Here is a 14,204-nt window from a genome sequence, read left to right on the forward strand (position 1 = left end):
GACTAATGCTAATAATAGTAATAGTATTAATAATTGTAAATGGCCATTGGTCACACCACCAGTTTGTTTTACTGTAAACTTGGAGGAAGCCTGCGTCCCTAACCCTAACAGGGGGTTGGTCGAATAATCGATTATTATTCGCCAGGGCTGCCGAATAATCGATTTTGATCATGGTCAGTTTCTGGCAACCCTAGTATAGGCTACCTGGGGTCAGGCAGATATACCCATCACATGTAGGCCAGCATCAGCCATCACGGAGAACCGAGCATCCAGTCCAAAACATCCCTGTCAATCTGTAAGTGGCTGGAGGCGTTACAAACATGAGGTTTTGTAATTGTTGCAGCGCTGCCACAGAAACCTCAGCTAAACCACGGCGCAGAGTTGGACACAGCTCGGGCTATAAACACCCACACTGTGCGCTGAGGGATCATTTATATTGAAACCATAGAAAACAATGTCCAAATGTCTGCATTACCTCGGCTGTCTCTGGGCTCGTTGTCTGCTAAAGGCTGCAGACCCACTACACCCCCCTAAGGATGATTGCAACCGCAATTTGCGTCACAGCTGACTTTAGATATTTAACAGTGTTTTCATATGGATTGGCATTTTTGACTTAGATGTGGACTGTTGGCAGCGTCTTATGGAGTGATATAGAGCAATTTTCGATATATCCACACTTTGACCAACATCATCCTGTTTCTTTTGGCGAGTTCCCAGCTTTCTTTTTATAAAGTGTATTATTTTTCTGTCAACACACAGTGGGCGTGCTTTCTTAAACCCACTCTATCTGATGAAAACCAGATAGAGACAAGAGGCCTGAAATGATGGCGGAAAAGAGCGAGATACTGTTTTCCTCCCCCCCAGTTTTTGAACCCAGACCAAGTTTCTGTCATTTAGACGTCAACACGTTGATTAAAAAGGTTATGATGACACATCTCACACATGACATGCACACACACACACTGATACACCCGGAGCACAGCTGGAAGAGCTTTCGGGGATCAGGGGATTTTGTAAACACGGGTTAAGTGGTGTGTGTGTGTGTGTGTGTGTATGTGTGCGCGTTCAAGGGTCTTACACATTCTGGGAAATAATATCCCAGCCAATGACAGATTTTCTGGTGGGGGGGTTGCCGGGCAGAATAGCTGCCCGCTGATGTCATGAGAATCAGAGATTGCAGAAGAGCTAGAGACACTGAACAGACGGACAGAGAGGGAACCCTTTTACCTGATTTCAGTCTCCGTCAACATCTTCATGAACAGCTGTCAGAAAGTATAAATCAGTGTTGTTATATCTCTCTTGAACTATTTTAAGTGAAGGTGTTGGGGACAGCTTTTCATATATAGAGTTTCATGCGCTACAGCAAATGGAAACACTGGTTTGGGCTTTTTAAGATGTTCCAAGATATCGAATGAGTGGAAATGGAATAAAAAAGAAACAAAGTATTACATCAATCTTCACAATCCTACCCTACTCACACTGTTCAACAAGACCATAAGTTATAACCATAAGAATAAGTGTCTGGCCTTTCTATTCAAGATTCGGCCCATTTTGGCGGTTAGTATCTTACAAAAGAGAGTTTTTATTTGAGGAACATGTGCGGCAACACCTGCAAAATAATATACTGGGTTTAATTTCAATCAGAAAAAATAACAAAAAACGATGGTGGGCAAGTACTGTAATAGGTGTATTCTCTGACTACTCCGCTAAACTCAGATTGAAGCTGCAGAGGCGGTTTGGTTCTGACCGCCAGGCACTGAAGGGCAACTCATATGCTGCTATCATCCCTTCAAACAACACTCTCTTAAATCCCAGGTTGGTTGAACGTGTGAGTAAAAGTCAGCGATGATGGATGGATAAGGTCGGTCCATTGGATTAGCAGAGTAGCCCGTGCACGTCCGCCGGACTCATAACGTTATAACTAGTGCGGTGTGTGTGGAGGAGTTTTGTAAAAGGCAACAGGTGGGAAACTGTACTGGTTGCTTTGATGGTGTGTAGCGATGTGTGTGTTTACGTGTGTGTGTGTGTGTGTGTGTGTTCTCCACCCCTCTCTCTCCCGCTCGCCTGCTCTGCCTGCCTCTCTCTCTCTAATTACCCCTCAGTCTTTTCTCCCATCCATGTGTATCTCACCCTCTCATCTCCCCTTCTTCCCGGGCCACATTCAGGACTTTGAAGAGTCCCCCCCCCCTCGCTCTGTCTTTGATAATGAGCCAAAATTGGCCTCTGGCCTGAGGAGATGGAATCAAGCTGTGCCTAATGGCTGTGTCTGTGTGTTTGATTTTGTTTAGGTGTAAGTGTGTGTGTTGTTGTTTGTAGTGGAGGATTGTAAAGAAAATGTCCATCATAAAACACTTATTATTAAAAACAGATATTAGTCGTGAGAGGTTTTTTATTTTGTTTTAGGCGGTTTTATTTTTGTGGATAAATGCAATTAAATAGATATGGAATAAGTGGGAAAACGTTTAGTAGGTGGAGCAACATGGCTCTCCGGTGAAAACCACATTACTGTCGTGTATTTTCTAGACATGTTTAGACGATGTGAAACAAAGTCATCCATCAGAAGTGCTGTGTGAAGATTCCTTAAAAACACAATATTTATGACATTTTGAAAGCATCATTTCAATAATTTGTCCACAAATAAAAGCTTTTAAACTGATACTACTAATTATTTTTCGGTTAATTAGATAGAGTTGGAAGAGAAAGGGTTCCCACTGTGCCACCCACCCTTTATTTGTCTGGAACATTTTTTTAAGCCGTCACTTAATTCTGGGAATATTTATAAGTCCTTCACATTCTTTTCTAATGGTTTCCCATGGTTTTCTTCACTCTGCTGTTTGTCTTCCTGATTTTCCAGAAATCAGTCGAGGGTTGCTCTTTAAGTTGTCTTGTGCGTTGGTATGAGGAAACCCCGAACACACATCCGCTCACTCATCCCCCTGTCTGTGTGTCTCTCTCATGTGTGTGTGTGTCTAACATTATCCATATGGTGAATATTGAGAACATGAAGGGAGTCACTTCCTAAGAGGAAACCGTCCTTTGGGAATCTGGAGTGATTTTACATGTGTGTCTGGTTAGGCTGTCCTGGAGTCAACGCTGCAATCATTGAGACTTTAACTGTCGAATCAAATTCATCTCAATTCAGGACATTCTAAATGTAACATAGTCTGTGCAGTAGATTGGTCTTGCCTCTAAATTGTTACAGTTTGTCTATTTAGATGAATCGCACTGAACAAATGTTAGGACTCACTCCAACATTTTTCTGAACGTTTGTTACTACAGTTTATACACCCTTTGCTAATTTATCGTCCTACTCCGCTTCATTTAATTGGTCAATGGACTGCATTTACGTGGCATCTTATCCGAAATGCCTCACTAACTTACCCGCTAATGCACAAACACATACACAGCTGCTACTTCTGTTCTTTTATTAAGTGTTTTACATGATTGTTAAGCTATTTTGTACCAAATGAAAGGATCTCTGTCCATTTTCCAGGACTATAAAGGATGGTAAACCCTACCATGTGCTATATAGACGAGCACCAAGGGGCAGGATTACCCATAAAACCTTCAGACTCAATCCTGAGCTACTGTAGATTTTTCCCATCCAGGCAGCATGTGTTCATTGATGTATAATACAACAAAGATCACTATATCTATTTTATCCCTGTAATGTGTCTGTGCTCCTCTGTAGTGGAGCCAGCGGGGCCGGACCAGGTGAACCCCTGCTACTCGGGGAGCCATGACTGCGACACCACGGCCCAGTGCCTCCCCCAGGAGGGCCAGGCCTTCCAGTGCCAGTGCGCTACCGGTTACAGAGGGGACGGACGCAACTGCTACGGTACCTGTCACCCCTTTATATGGACATGCACGTACAGCGTCCTGTTAAAGAATCTGGAACATTGCAACTGCTTTTACAACTGTTTTTATAACAATAACACATTTAGACAAAGTTGAAGGCAGTGTGTCTGGGATTCATCAACATCTGTCCAAAAAGCATAAAGAGGTCAAGCTCTCCTCTCCTCTCTTCTCTTCTCCTCTCCTCTCCTCTCCTCTCCTCTCCTCTCCTCTCCTCTCTTCTCCTCGTGTAGTTTTGCCCTGTGTATTGCACAACACATTTCAGAACGCAGCCAAGAATCCAGGTGTGGGTTAGAGTAACTCAAACATGCAGGCACTCACTGTATACGACCTAAGAGCACCAGTAATGACCCCTTATTTACAGCTTTTACACAAACACACATGCAGCATGTGGTGAGAAACACTGTCTCACTGCCTCACCCCTCTCTCTCTCTCTCTCTCTCTCTCTCTCTGCAGACATAGATGAGTGTGCTGAGGGCCTGAGCTCATGTGGTGCTCATGCTCAGTGCATGAACCTGGCCGGGAGCCACCGCTGTCAGTGCCAGAGCGGCTACGAGTTCGGCTTCGACGGGCGTACCTGTGTCGGTGAGTGCAATGAACGCAGAGCTGTGTTTTGGGATGTTTAGATACAATTATCCTAACTGTATTTACACAGGAGATGGGTTTGGGTTCTGAGCTCTTCCTGGAAACTGTTTTATTAGCACTAAACAAAACAAAAGTACAGCTGAGGCTAAGAGGAATGTCGTAAGGCAGTTATTTGGTCTTGGAATTTGCATTAAATGAAACGTTAAAGAAAGAAACTTTGAAAAGATAGTGCAAAAATTATTATGCAATAAAACACACCCTCAGCCTGTTTAATATTTCCATTCCACTTTGTTTGTCTGGTATAGCCAGTAGCTTATTGTGGCTAATGTGAGAACAAGTGAGCTTATTCCAGATGTTGTTAAACTGACACCTAATTTGGTTGTTTGATTAATCTTCTTTGCTTTATTTACCATTACAAGTGAAACCGTTTTAAACTCAGAGGACTACTAATGTAATTAGCATTTGTCCTTGGGGCAACATGAATGTCTGTGGCAAGTTTCACGGCAATCCATCCAAAGCAGAGACATTTCACTAAAAAACAAAAATGTTAGTGGTGGTGGAAAACCCCAGGAGATCACTAAAATCAGGAGGATTTATCCTCTGCGGTCTGAACCAAATTACATGGCAATCCATCCAATAGTTGTTATATTTCAACATGGAAGAAAGTGGTGGCCCGACCTAGTGCCTTGCAGCGATGGTAAATAAAAAAAGATGTTCACTAGCCTGATATTTTAATGTTATCGAAGGTGGTTTAATAATTCCCACTGAGGCAACTGCTCCGTACCTCAAAGCATGTGTTTTTGTGTCTGTTGAAGATCTTTCAACACCTTTTAATAATTGTTTAAAATGAATAACAAGCCCATTGCAGTGGTTTGTATTTGAGCTAAGCCCCATTACATATGTTATCTGAAATACTAGACCAACAGAGATATCAACTCCAACCACATAACACACTGCTTTCTGCTGAACAAGCGGTGTCCGCCTGCACGCACTGTTAGTGTGGTAAATGGGATGCTCTGCACGTGCAAAGAAATGAACACTCTCTAAACAAATCGTCTATCCAAATGGGAGCCATGTCACGTATTTTTGGAGCATGTAGTGCTGCATGTTCCTGAATGAGCTGTATATTTGGAGGGGATCCACATTTCTTCAACAACAGTAACGCACAGCTGCAAAAGCTAGGAAACACAGCGAGAGGGGAGGAAGGGTGACAAATGCTCCAACAAGGGTGGGAATGGGAGGACTAATGTGAGAGGGTGAGGTTAGACAGGAGAAAGGGGGTGAGAGTGGAAGACAAATGGAGACACGACACAATGTGTGTTTTGCGTTGGAATGTGTGGAGGAGAGAGGTGTGTGTCCTCCTTTCACCCTTCAGTGTGAACTTTTGATGAACTTCTTCAAACCCTCCCTGCCTCCCTGCTTGACAGAGACTTGACACAAGGCGGTGGAATTCACACAAAACAAATAAGATAACTTACAGCCAGATGTATATCAGTTAAGATTTATGAACGTAGTAGAATTTGAATTTATTACGAAATTTCAATTTGAGGATGTGTTTACACTTTTTTCTTAGATATCGATGAATGCAGCTCCTCTCCCTGTCACGTCAGTGCCAGATGTATCAATGGACTGGGCTCCTTCCAGTGTCAGTGCCAGCCCGGGTTTTATGGGGACGGCTTCCAGTGTTCCCAGGAGGAAGGTCAGTAAAAACACCACGTAGGGAAGCACGATATGAAATACAGTTCATATCCAAAAGAAACGACAAAGGGAAGAAGAAAACCAAACGCATGTGATTTTCTTTCTACAGCAGAGACAGGTCGCCCGAGGAGCCAGTGTGAGCATCACAGGGACAGCCTGCAGAGTGGAGGGGAAGCAGGAAGACCCAGTGTGGGAGCCTTCATCCCTCAGTGCGACTCTGACGGACGCTACCGGACTCTGCAGGTGGGTGGGCAGCGACTGATAAGTGCTAGAGTGCACGTTTGACGGTTAAATTAAGCAACGTGTGGATTTGAAAACATTTAACAACGTGTTACAGTGTCACGGCTCCACTGGACATTGCTGGTGTGTGGACAGCAGGGGACAGGAGAGAACAGGAACCAGGACTCTACCTGGAACAGCCCCCTTTGAATGTGACCGACCAGGTGAGAAACACACACAGAAACACATTCACTGCCTATTTTATTGAAACACATCAAAGAGTGATTGTTTCATTGTTAACCCTTTCCCAAAGAAGTTGGAATTTAAGAGAAGAATACGACTAGTGTATACATCACCTCTTAATATTCTGTTCATCTGTATCCCTCCAGATGAGCCAGAGCGCCCTAAGACTCACTGTCAGCACCACAGAGACGGGGTGCAGACCACCAGTCCAGAGGGATATCCTGTAGTTGGAGCCTACGTAGCTCAGTGTGACGCTAGCGGACAGTACATATCCCTTCAGGTCAGGATCTAATGAGTAATGAGCTTATTGACTGACTAAATGGTATAAATCTGGCTGCTTGGAATGAATAAAATGTGGTTTTTTCAGTGTCACGGCTCTACCGGACATTGCTGGTGTGTGGACAGTAGGGGACAGGAAAGAGCAGGAACCAGGACTTCACCTGGCGCACCGCCCACAGACTGTGACAAACCAGGTGAGAAAGGAACATGTACACAAACAGACAGACCTCTCCCTCTAATCAGCCTCCAATGAGAGCTCCAAACGGTTTTGGTATGTGCACTAACAGAACCAGCGTCGGCAGGTGGATTCTGTCATGCCTATCCAAGGATTTCTCGCTAAACATTGACCTTTGTACCCCCTAATTCCTCAACTCAATGACAAGTCAAACAGACAGCACGTTTACGTGAGTGCTTGTCTAACCTTGTAAGTGGTGCACTACTGAGGTCATTGGGTCACAGCCTTGGAATGCCTGGAAAAACAGGTGATATCATTTCAGAGAGTTTGTGTGTGTGGTGGGAAGTTGAGCTAAAAGGCGTCCAGTAAAACAGTAAGGTGAAGCTAAGAAAACATGAAACAGTACCTTTTGTGTGTACAGTATATGTTATAGTAGTAATTACTATTTGTTATTTTTACCTGCTGAGCGGATTTTATGACGTTCAGCCCTTTTAACTTTGAGATGTCAGAAATAAACACTTCCCCTAACATCTCTTTGAAATCTGCCTTTCAAAGTTAAAAGGGCTGAACGTCATAAAATCCGCTCAGCAGGTAAAAATANCGTACTACTACGTACGTACGTACGTACGTACGTACGTACGTACGTACGTACGTACGTACGTACGTACGTACGTACGTTACGTACGTTACGTTACCGTACGTTACGTACGTACGTTACGTACGTAGTACGTTAGTAGTGTGTGTGTGTGTGTGTGTGTGTGTGTGTGTGTGTGTGTGTGTGTGTGTGTGTGTGTGTGTGTGTGTGTGTGTGTGTGTGTGTGTGTGTGTGTGTGTGTGTAAGGGCAACATGTGTTGAAATCACAGAGCACATGCTTAATCATAAGTGTACCCGTGTGAAGCAGTAATTACCTTTAGGACTTGGCTTTTTGTCAGAAAACACACACTCACACACACGTACTTGGCCTTCAGTCAGACTGTAAACTTTCAAACCAATAATTTGAAACACACATTAGAAGTTTTATGATTTGGGTTATTGCTTCGATGTTTAATCATTTGTATCCACCGCAATAACACACACACACAAGCACCGTCTCTCTCTCAGACAAACACACATGCACACAGAATAACACATGCATACCTGTTTATTATGTGATCAGTTGCAATGACGAAAAGCAGATGTTATTCCTGTTAGTCTGAAAGATGTGTGTGTGTAGGATTAATAGCATCAGTAAATGTACATTTTTCTTGGAACAGTTTGGTGCTACACTATAATTAACTTCTACGACAGATTATCAAACATGTGTTTTTAAAGGGATACTTCCTTGTTCCTGCGAGCGTCTGTCTCACTCTGATGAAGTCGTGTTACTCAATAGGAGTTTCTGCCAAATAGCTTCACATGTAACGGGCACTGTACTAATGAATGAGACACAGGCCTGTCTGAGGACTTTAATGTGTTTGTCATGGCCGTGATAATGGTCTGAAACCATCTGTGCGTTCCGCTGCTCATGTAATACCCCTGTGTGTACGGTGCAGTCTCACTCGGCCTCTGTGGAGCACCTCCAGGATGTTACACTTGATCGTGAAGAGAGTGTGTGGGAGTTTGTTTGTTTCTTGCTCAGGGAAGAGATGTTGGCAAATCCAGAAGAAACCGCCCCGAGGCTTTAGAAGTGCAGCTTGTGTAAGTTGAATAGCTCGTGTTTGCGCGTTGCCTAAAGAGAACAATAGAAGCTGGTGTTTACCCAGTGGAAGAGACCACTATGATGGCTCGAGGGTTGACCAAGTCGGAGTCAAACAGCGTCCGCCTCCCGCTGCCGTCCAGGTTGGCGCTCTCGATCATGTCGGGGTTCGAGTCGACCCAGAACATCAACCTGCGCTTTTCATCCACTGCCAAACCCTCGGGACTGACCAGATCTACACAGAGCAGAGAGGGTTTAGAAATCATTTAAAACATGCAACTGATATAAAGGAAATGAAGGAGGGTAGGTGTTGGTTCTTACTCGCGTTAATGAGGATCTCTGGCTCGGCACCGGCCGCAATCGAAGCTCTGTTGATTGTCCTTGCAGACAAATCCGTCCAATAGACCTGGTTGTCTTTGCAGTCGTAGGCTAAGCCAACAACTATGGAGCCCTGGACACACACATATGAATATGAGCATAGAGAGATAAGAGGCTTTCAAAATGGGAAATAATGTCAATATTTTGCAACACAATGTTGTAATGATCTACGTTTAACTAAGAAAAAAGACACCAGAAGTAAAAATAGAATCAAATCTAGCTATATTCATCCCTTACATGTAGAGTCAGTAGTGTTTTGGAGCGGGCTCCATCCAGTCGGGTCCCGTTGAGAGGCAGCGCTCCTATCTTCTGTCCCTGAGCGTACAGCAGTGTGATGTCAGTGTTTGGCGGAGGCGTCACATCTGGGCGGGGCAAGGGGCGCACGGTGGGCGGGGCCACTGAGGGAAGGCCTGGGACAAGAGTGGATTGGTTAAAAAAAAGCCACGGTTGGTTGGAAAATCAGTTATTTTGACCACATATAAACAGACAGGTAGAAAGGTGCTTACATGCAGGTTTGACCACATCATGTGATCGGGTTCCAGGAACCTCGCGCCCGTCCTGGTCCACACACCAGCAGTACGTAGTATCTCCGTAACACTGGACTGGACTGAGAGACAATTTGCTTTCATTAGTAATTTGTCCTTAAAATAAACAATTTCATCTGCTGTTTTTCCTTTCTGTGGTGTGTACCTGAACTGTCCGTCCGACTCGCACTGAGGCACGTATTGTTGAGCCCCTGGTTTTCCACCATAGTGCTCGATCAAACTGGTCATCCATCGCTCACACACACTCTCGGGGTGCTGGGTCGGAGCCACGGGGCCTGAGGGGGACGGCAACCAAACACACCCAATTATGTAAATGTTTTTAAAGTTACATTTAATTCTACATTGTTGTAAAATGACAATTGAGATCACATTCTGTTGTAACTTGTTTGTTTACAAGCTCACACACACATCTTGCTTTTGTCAATACTGTTTACCTTGTAAAAATCTCTTTAATAACTCACTTTATAGGAGAGCTTTAAAAGTAAACCTGAAACCACTTAAGGCCTCCACTAATGTTTATACTGGCCCCTCTCTGGCCCTCTGTGCATTTCCAATGTGAGAGTGCAGTTGCTACACTAAGGAGATGAGATTAATATGTGAAAGGACAGTGAGAATAGCTTTATTGTGAGAGTTAAGAGAGGTTAATACTGACTGAACTATTAGAATGATGTGTTTCCAGCAGTATTGCAATCCAGTCGTATGATTCACTTGGTTTTACTTCAATTTACTGTTTGACCACATGATGTTCTTCCCAGAAATCAACAGCATGTGGACTGTCCAGTAAGTCAATGATATTTCCACTTAGGGCTGACTTAGTGTGTTGGCAGTGAGCTGTGTCACTTATGTGGGCACACACATTCACGAGTTTAATGTCTATGTTTGCCTGCATCACGTAAACTTCTACATTTGGTACGGATGTAATTTAAGAATCCATCTGAAATTGTCAAATTATGGGTTTCCGTTCATGCAAATCATGTTTCTGGGTTCCTCTCCTGATTTGGAGCAGAGGATATGAATGTGGGCAGGAAATGCGCTCGCCTCCCTCATCATGGACTATTGGTCTGTGGTCGTGCTGTGCAGCTTCCAGGTGGGAATGAGTGCCGCTGAATATGAGACGGAGCAGTAATGACTTCAGATAAGACTAAAAAAAATGCTGAGCACAGTGTGTGTGTGTGTGTGTGTGTGTGTGTGTGTGTGTGTGTGTGTGTGTGTGTGTGTGTGTGTGTGTGTGTGTGTGTGTGTGTGTGTGTCTGTGTGTGTCTGGGTGTAACACTGTTTTTGTAACTCAGCTGGTCGAGCAGCCTGTCTTGTTTTGGTTTGGTTGTCTAGCAACAGCTGGCAGCTCATCCTACCACGAAGTGACCACTTCAGATGTTTGGAGGGTCATAAATGGAATTTATAGCCAGAGCTGAATTTATAGAAAGGCCTCTGTGTACATTAGAGTGTGAGTGAGAGGGCGAGAGAGGATCACAGGGTCAGAGGGAGAGAGAGAGAGAGAGAGAGAGTTGTGAATTTTCAAAGGGTAATACTTGTTTGTTTATTTCAGTGCAAATGCTTGTTTTACACTGCTCCTTGTTCTAAAGTGTGCTTTCTACTATCAACGCAAACAGCTTAATGTCTATTTGCGAAGTTTTCTTCTTGTCTGAAACAAGATATTATTATGCTATGGAAGCAAAATAGTCAAAATCGCAATGTTTATGCCTACAATGTCTCGTCACAAAGAAATCATTCTTAATTAGATGAGAAGATCACTTGTCTATCTATTGATCTTCTCATTTGACTCTTTCCTAGAAAGGAAATTACCATAGTTTCCATTCCCATTTATTCTGAACTGTATTTTGCCTGGACGCAGAAGTACTTGATGACGGTCTCACCTGGTCTGTCACAGTCTCTAGGCTGTGTACCAGCTGGAGTTCTGGTTCCTTCTCTCTCCTGCCCCGTACTGTCCACACACCAACAATGTCCAGTGGAAGTGTGGCACTAAAACAAAAAAGAAAGAAAATGTCGGTAAAGAGTAATATTAAACAATGGCAAAAAACAATAACAAAGCAGGTGTGTTGTCGATGCCAACCTGGAGTCGTAGGTACTGTCCGTTAGCGTCACATTGAGGCACATGGGCTCCTACTACAGGATATCCCTCTTGAATGGTAGTCTGAGCTCTCTCTCTCTGGTGCTCACACTGAGTCTTAGGACGCTCTGGCTCATCTGGAAAACATTTACAAGTTAAACAAAGTTATTACACATACAATATGTCTAGGAAAATCACAAGTCATACATTGCATTCATCAGGTCATTTATAGCTATCATACGCAGTCTCACCGGGTCTGTCACAGTCTTTAGGTGGTGCACCAGCTGAAGTCCTGGTTCCTGCTCTCTCCTGTCCCCTATTATCCACACACCAGCAATGTCCAGTAGAGCCATGACACTGAAGCAGGGGGAAGATCAGGGGGAGATCTTTCAGGTTATACGTCCACAATTCCAATTTACTCCACAAGTTTATCCACAAAGTGTCTGAAAGTGTTTACCTGCTGTGATATGTACTGTCCATTATCGTCACACTGAGGAACATAAGCTCCAACAACAGGATATCCCTCTGCACTGGTTGTCTGCACACCGTCTCTGTGGTGCTGACAGTGAGTCTTAGGGCGCTCTGGCTCATCTGGAAAAGAGTGATATATTTTTACAAGTCCATAGATAACACAGGTGTTATTTTAGGATCATACCCTGCATGGGAAACTTCTCTTCAGTCCATAAGGCTCATTATCAAATCTTCACAGTAGATTATTTAGCTTTAACAACATTTTGCTAGCCGTAAATAGCATTCAAAGAAATATATCAGCAAATATGAATTACAGATGCAACCGACTTGCCTGCTATCTAGCATCAGCTGGTTACTAATCTTCACCCTCTCATCCAAATATGGTCATTTCTGGCATTGAATAACAAAGATGGCGACATCCAAAATGTCAAAATGAAAGCTTCAAAACAGCAATTCATAAACCCAAGCCATCACGGGGTCTACGTCAACTGCTTTCAAACAGTTAAAGGACCCAATACTTTAAAGTGTGTATGCAACAGCAGCTAGACTTAAGAGTCTCACCTGGTCTGTCACAGTCCACACGTTGTGTATCAGGTGAAGTCCTGCTTCCATCCTTCTCCTGTCCCCTACTGTCCACACACCAACAATATCCAGTCGAATCGTGACACTGAAAAACAACAATGATAGTTTAACAATAACAGAGCCCAAACAGAGGCTGTGTGTCTCATTAGGAACAGATCTTACCTGCTGAGATGTGTACTGTCCGGTGGAGTCACACTGAGGTACATACACTCCCAGAAGAGGGTATCCCTCTGGGCTGTGTGTTTGAACACTGTCTTTGTGCTGCTCACAGTAGGTTTTAGGACGCTCTGGTTCATCTGAAGATTTTGGATATAGCAATAGTAAAAACAGAGTCAATACATAATAGAAATAACCAATATGTAACCAGTTAAACCTTTCCACAAGTTCTACTTCAGTGTATGTTGTGTTGGAGCCCAAGGGACGCCAAGAGAATAGACCCTTCCCCTAACCTGGTCTGTCACAGTCTTTACGTGGTGCACCAGGAGGAGTCCTGGTTCCTGTTCTCTCCTGTCCCCTTTCATCCACACACCAGCAATGTCCGGAGGAACCATGACACTGTAGCAAAAACAATAACAATTGATGTTAAATAGGGCTTTACTTTCATCATATAACTCAAGGCTGCATTAAATGTATAGATTAAACTCTGTCACCAGACGCTGACCTGTGATGATGTGTACTGTCCGTTAGCGTCACACTGAGGAACATAAGCTCCAGCTATAGGATATCCCTCTGGACTGGTGGTCTGCACACCGTCTCTGTGGTGCTCACAGTGAGTCTTAGGACGCTCGGGCTCATCTGGACAGATTAAGGTGAACAGTTACAGGATTATATGCATTTTCTTGTATCTAAGTTATAAAAATACATGGAGTAACACTGGACAACATTTAGACATTAGTCATATGTTCTTGATCTTTGTAAAGTTGTTTAACATCTGGAATGTTTGTCCCTACAAGAATAAAAAGATGTCTTTAATCATTTTGTGTTTTAATAATGATGTCCTTCACGCATAGGCTACGACTTACTGCTGGTTGTTTAGCCTGAGCTTTGTGTAAGACCTACACATGTACTTTATAAAGGCAGATTTCAAAGAGATGTTAGGGGAAGTGTTTATTTCTGACATCTCACAGTTAAAAGGGCTGAACGTCATAAAATCCATTCAGCAGGTAAAAATAACAAATTGACAATTACCGTCTGACGATTGTAACATAATTATAGTGTACACACAAAAGGTACTTTTTCATGTTTTTTAGTTCATATTACTGCCAACATGAAAGCTTCTAACAACAGTCCACAAACCCAAGCCATCACAGGGTCTACGTCAACTGCTTTCAAACAGTTAAGGACCCAATACTTAAAAGTGTGTATGCAACAGCAGCTAGACTTAAGAGTCTCACCTGGTCTGTCACAGTCCACACGTTGTGTATCAGATG

At 43.5% G+C, this 14,204-nt stretch overlaps 2 protein-coding genes across 3 annotated transcripts in view; one reads left to right on the forward strand and one right to left on the reverse strand.

The window, feature by feature from the left end:
* Positions 1 to 14,204, forward strand: part of nid2a (nidogen 2a (osteonidogen)) — a 33,655-nt gene that overhangs the window by 15,734 nt on the left and 3,717 nt on the right. The window contains exons 15-22 of the mRNA XM_010790158.1: positions 3,692 to 3,838; positions 4,312 to 4,440; positions 6,014 to 6,139; positions 6,248 to 6,381; positions 6,476 to 6,581; positions 6,747 to 6,880; positions 6,968 to 7,088; positions 14,025 to 14,099. Coding sequence (XP_010788460.1) covers positions 3,692 to 3,838; positions 4,312 to 4,440; positions 6,014 to 6,139; positions 6,248 to 6,381; positions 6,476 to 6,581; positions 6,747 to 6,880; positions 6,968 to 7,088; positions 14,025 to 14,099 — 972 coding nt within the window. The remainder of the gene's footprint in view (positions 1 to 3,691; positions 3,839 to 4,311; positions 4,441 to 6,013; positions 6,140 to 6,247; positions 6,382 to 6,475; positions 6,582 to 6,746; positions 6,881 to 6,967; positions 7,089 to 14,024; positions 14,100 to 14,204) is intronic.
* Positions 9,624 to 13,563, reverse strand: LOC104961655 (uncharacterized). Of its 2 annotated transcripts, none has more exons than XM_010789992.1 (8): positions 13,436 to 13,563; positions 13,224 to 13,329; positions 12,937 to 13,070; positions 12,754 to 12,859; positions 12,179 to 12,312; positions 11,528 to 11,633; positions 9,799 to 9,928; positions 9,624 to 9,715 (listed from the first exon to the last, which is right to left on the reverse strand). In XM_010789992.1, exons 1-7 carry the CDS (start codon positions 13,477 to 13,479, stop codon positions 9,878 to 9,880), a joined length of 681 nt encoding a protein of 226 aa, XP_010788294.1. In that variant the 5' UTR covers positions 13,480 to 13,563; the 3' UTR covers positions 9,624 to 9,715; positions 9,799 to 9,877. The 2 variants fall into 2 exon arrangements, with proteins under 2 accessions (XP_010788294.1, XP_010788288.1); XM_010789986.1 differs by lacking the exons at positions 9,624 to 9,715; positions 9,799 to 9,928 and adding exons at positions 11,725 to 11,858; positions 11,973 to 12,078 and having other exon boundaries at positions 11,540 to 11,633.

Source organism: Notothenia coriiceps, unplaced genomic scaffold (assembly GCF_000735185.1).
Source record: "Notothenia coriiceps isolate Sejong01 unplaced genomic scaffold, NC01 NC01_scaffold00001466, whole genome shotgun sequence".
Classification (NCBI taxonomy): domain Eukaryota; kingdom Metazoa; phylum Chordata; class Actinopteri; order Perciformes; family Nototheniidae; genus Notothenia; species Notothenia coriiceps.

Excerpts from the sequence above, each read along its gene's own strand:
- LOC104961655 (XM_010789986.1), bottom strand. The coding sequence starts at position 13,479 with ATGTTCCTCAGTGTGACGCTAACGGACAGTACACATCATCACAG. Across the intron at positions 12,313-12,753 it reads TGTGGACTGTGACAGACCAG|ATGAGCCAGAGCGCCCTAAG; the intron begins GTGAGACTCTTA and ends ACTCTTTTCCAG. Across the intron at positions 12,079-12,178 it reads GACAGTACATATCACAGCAG|TGTCATGGCTCTACTGGACA; the intron begins GTAAACACTTTC and ends CCCCTGCTTCAG.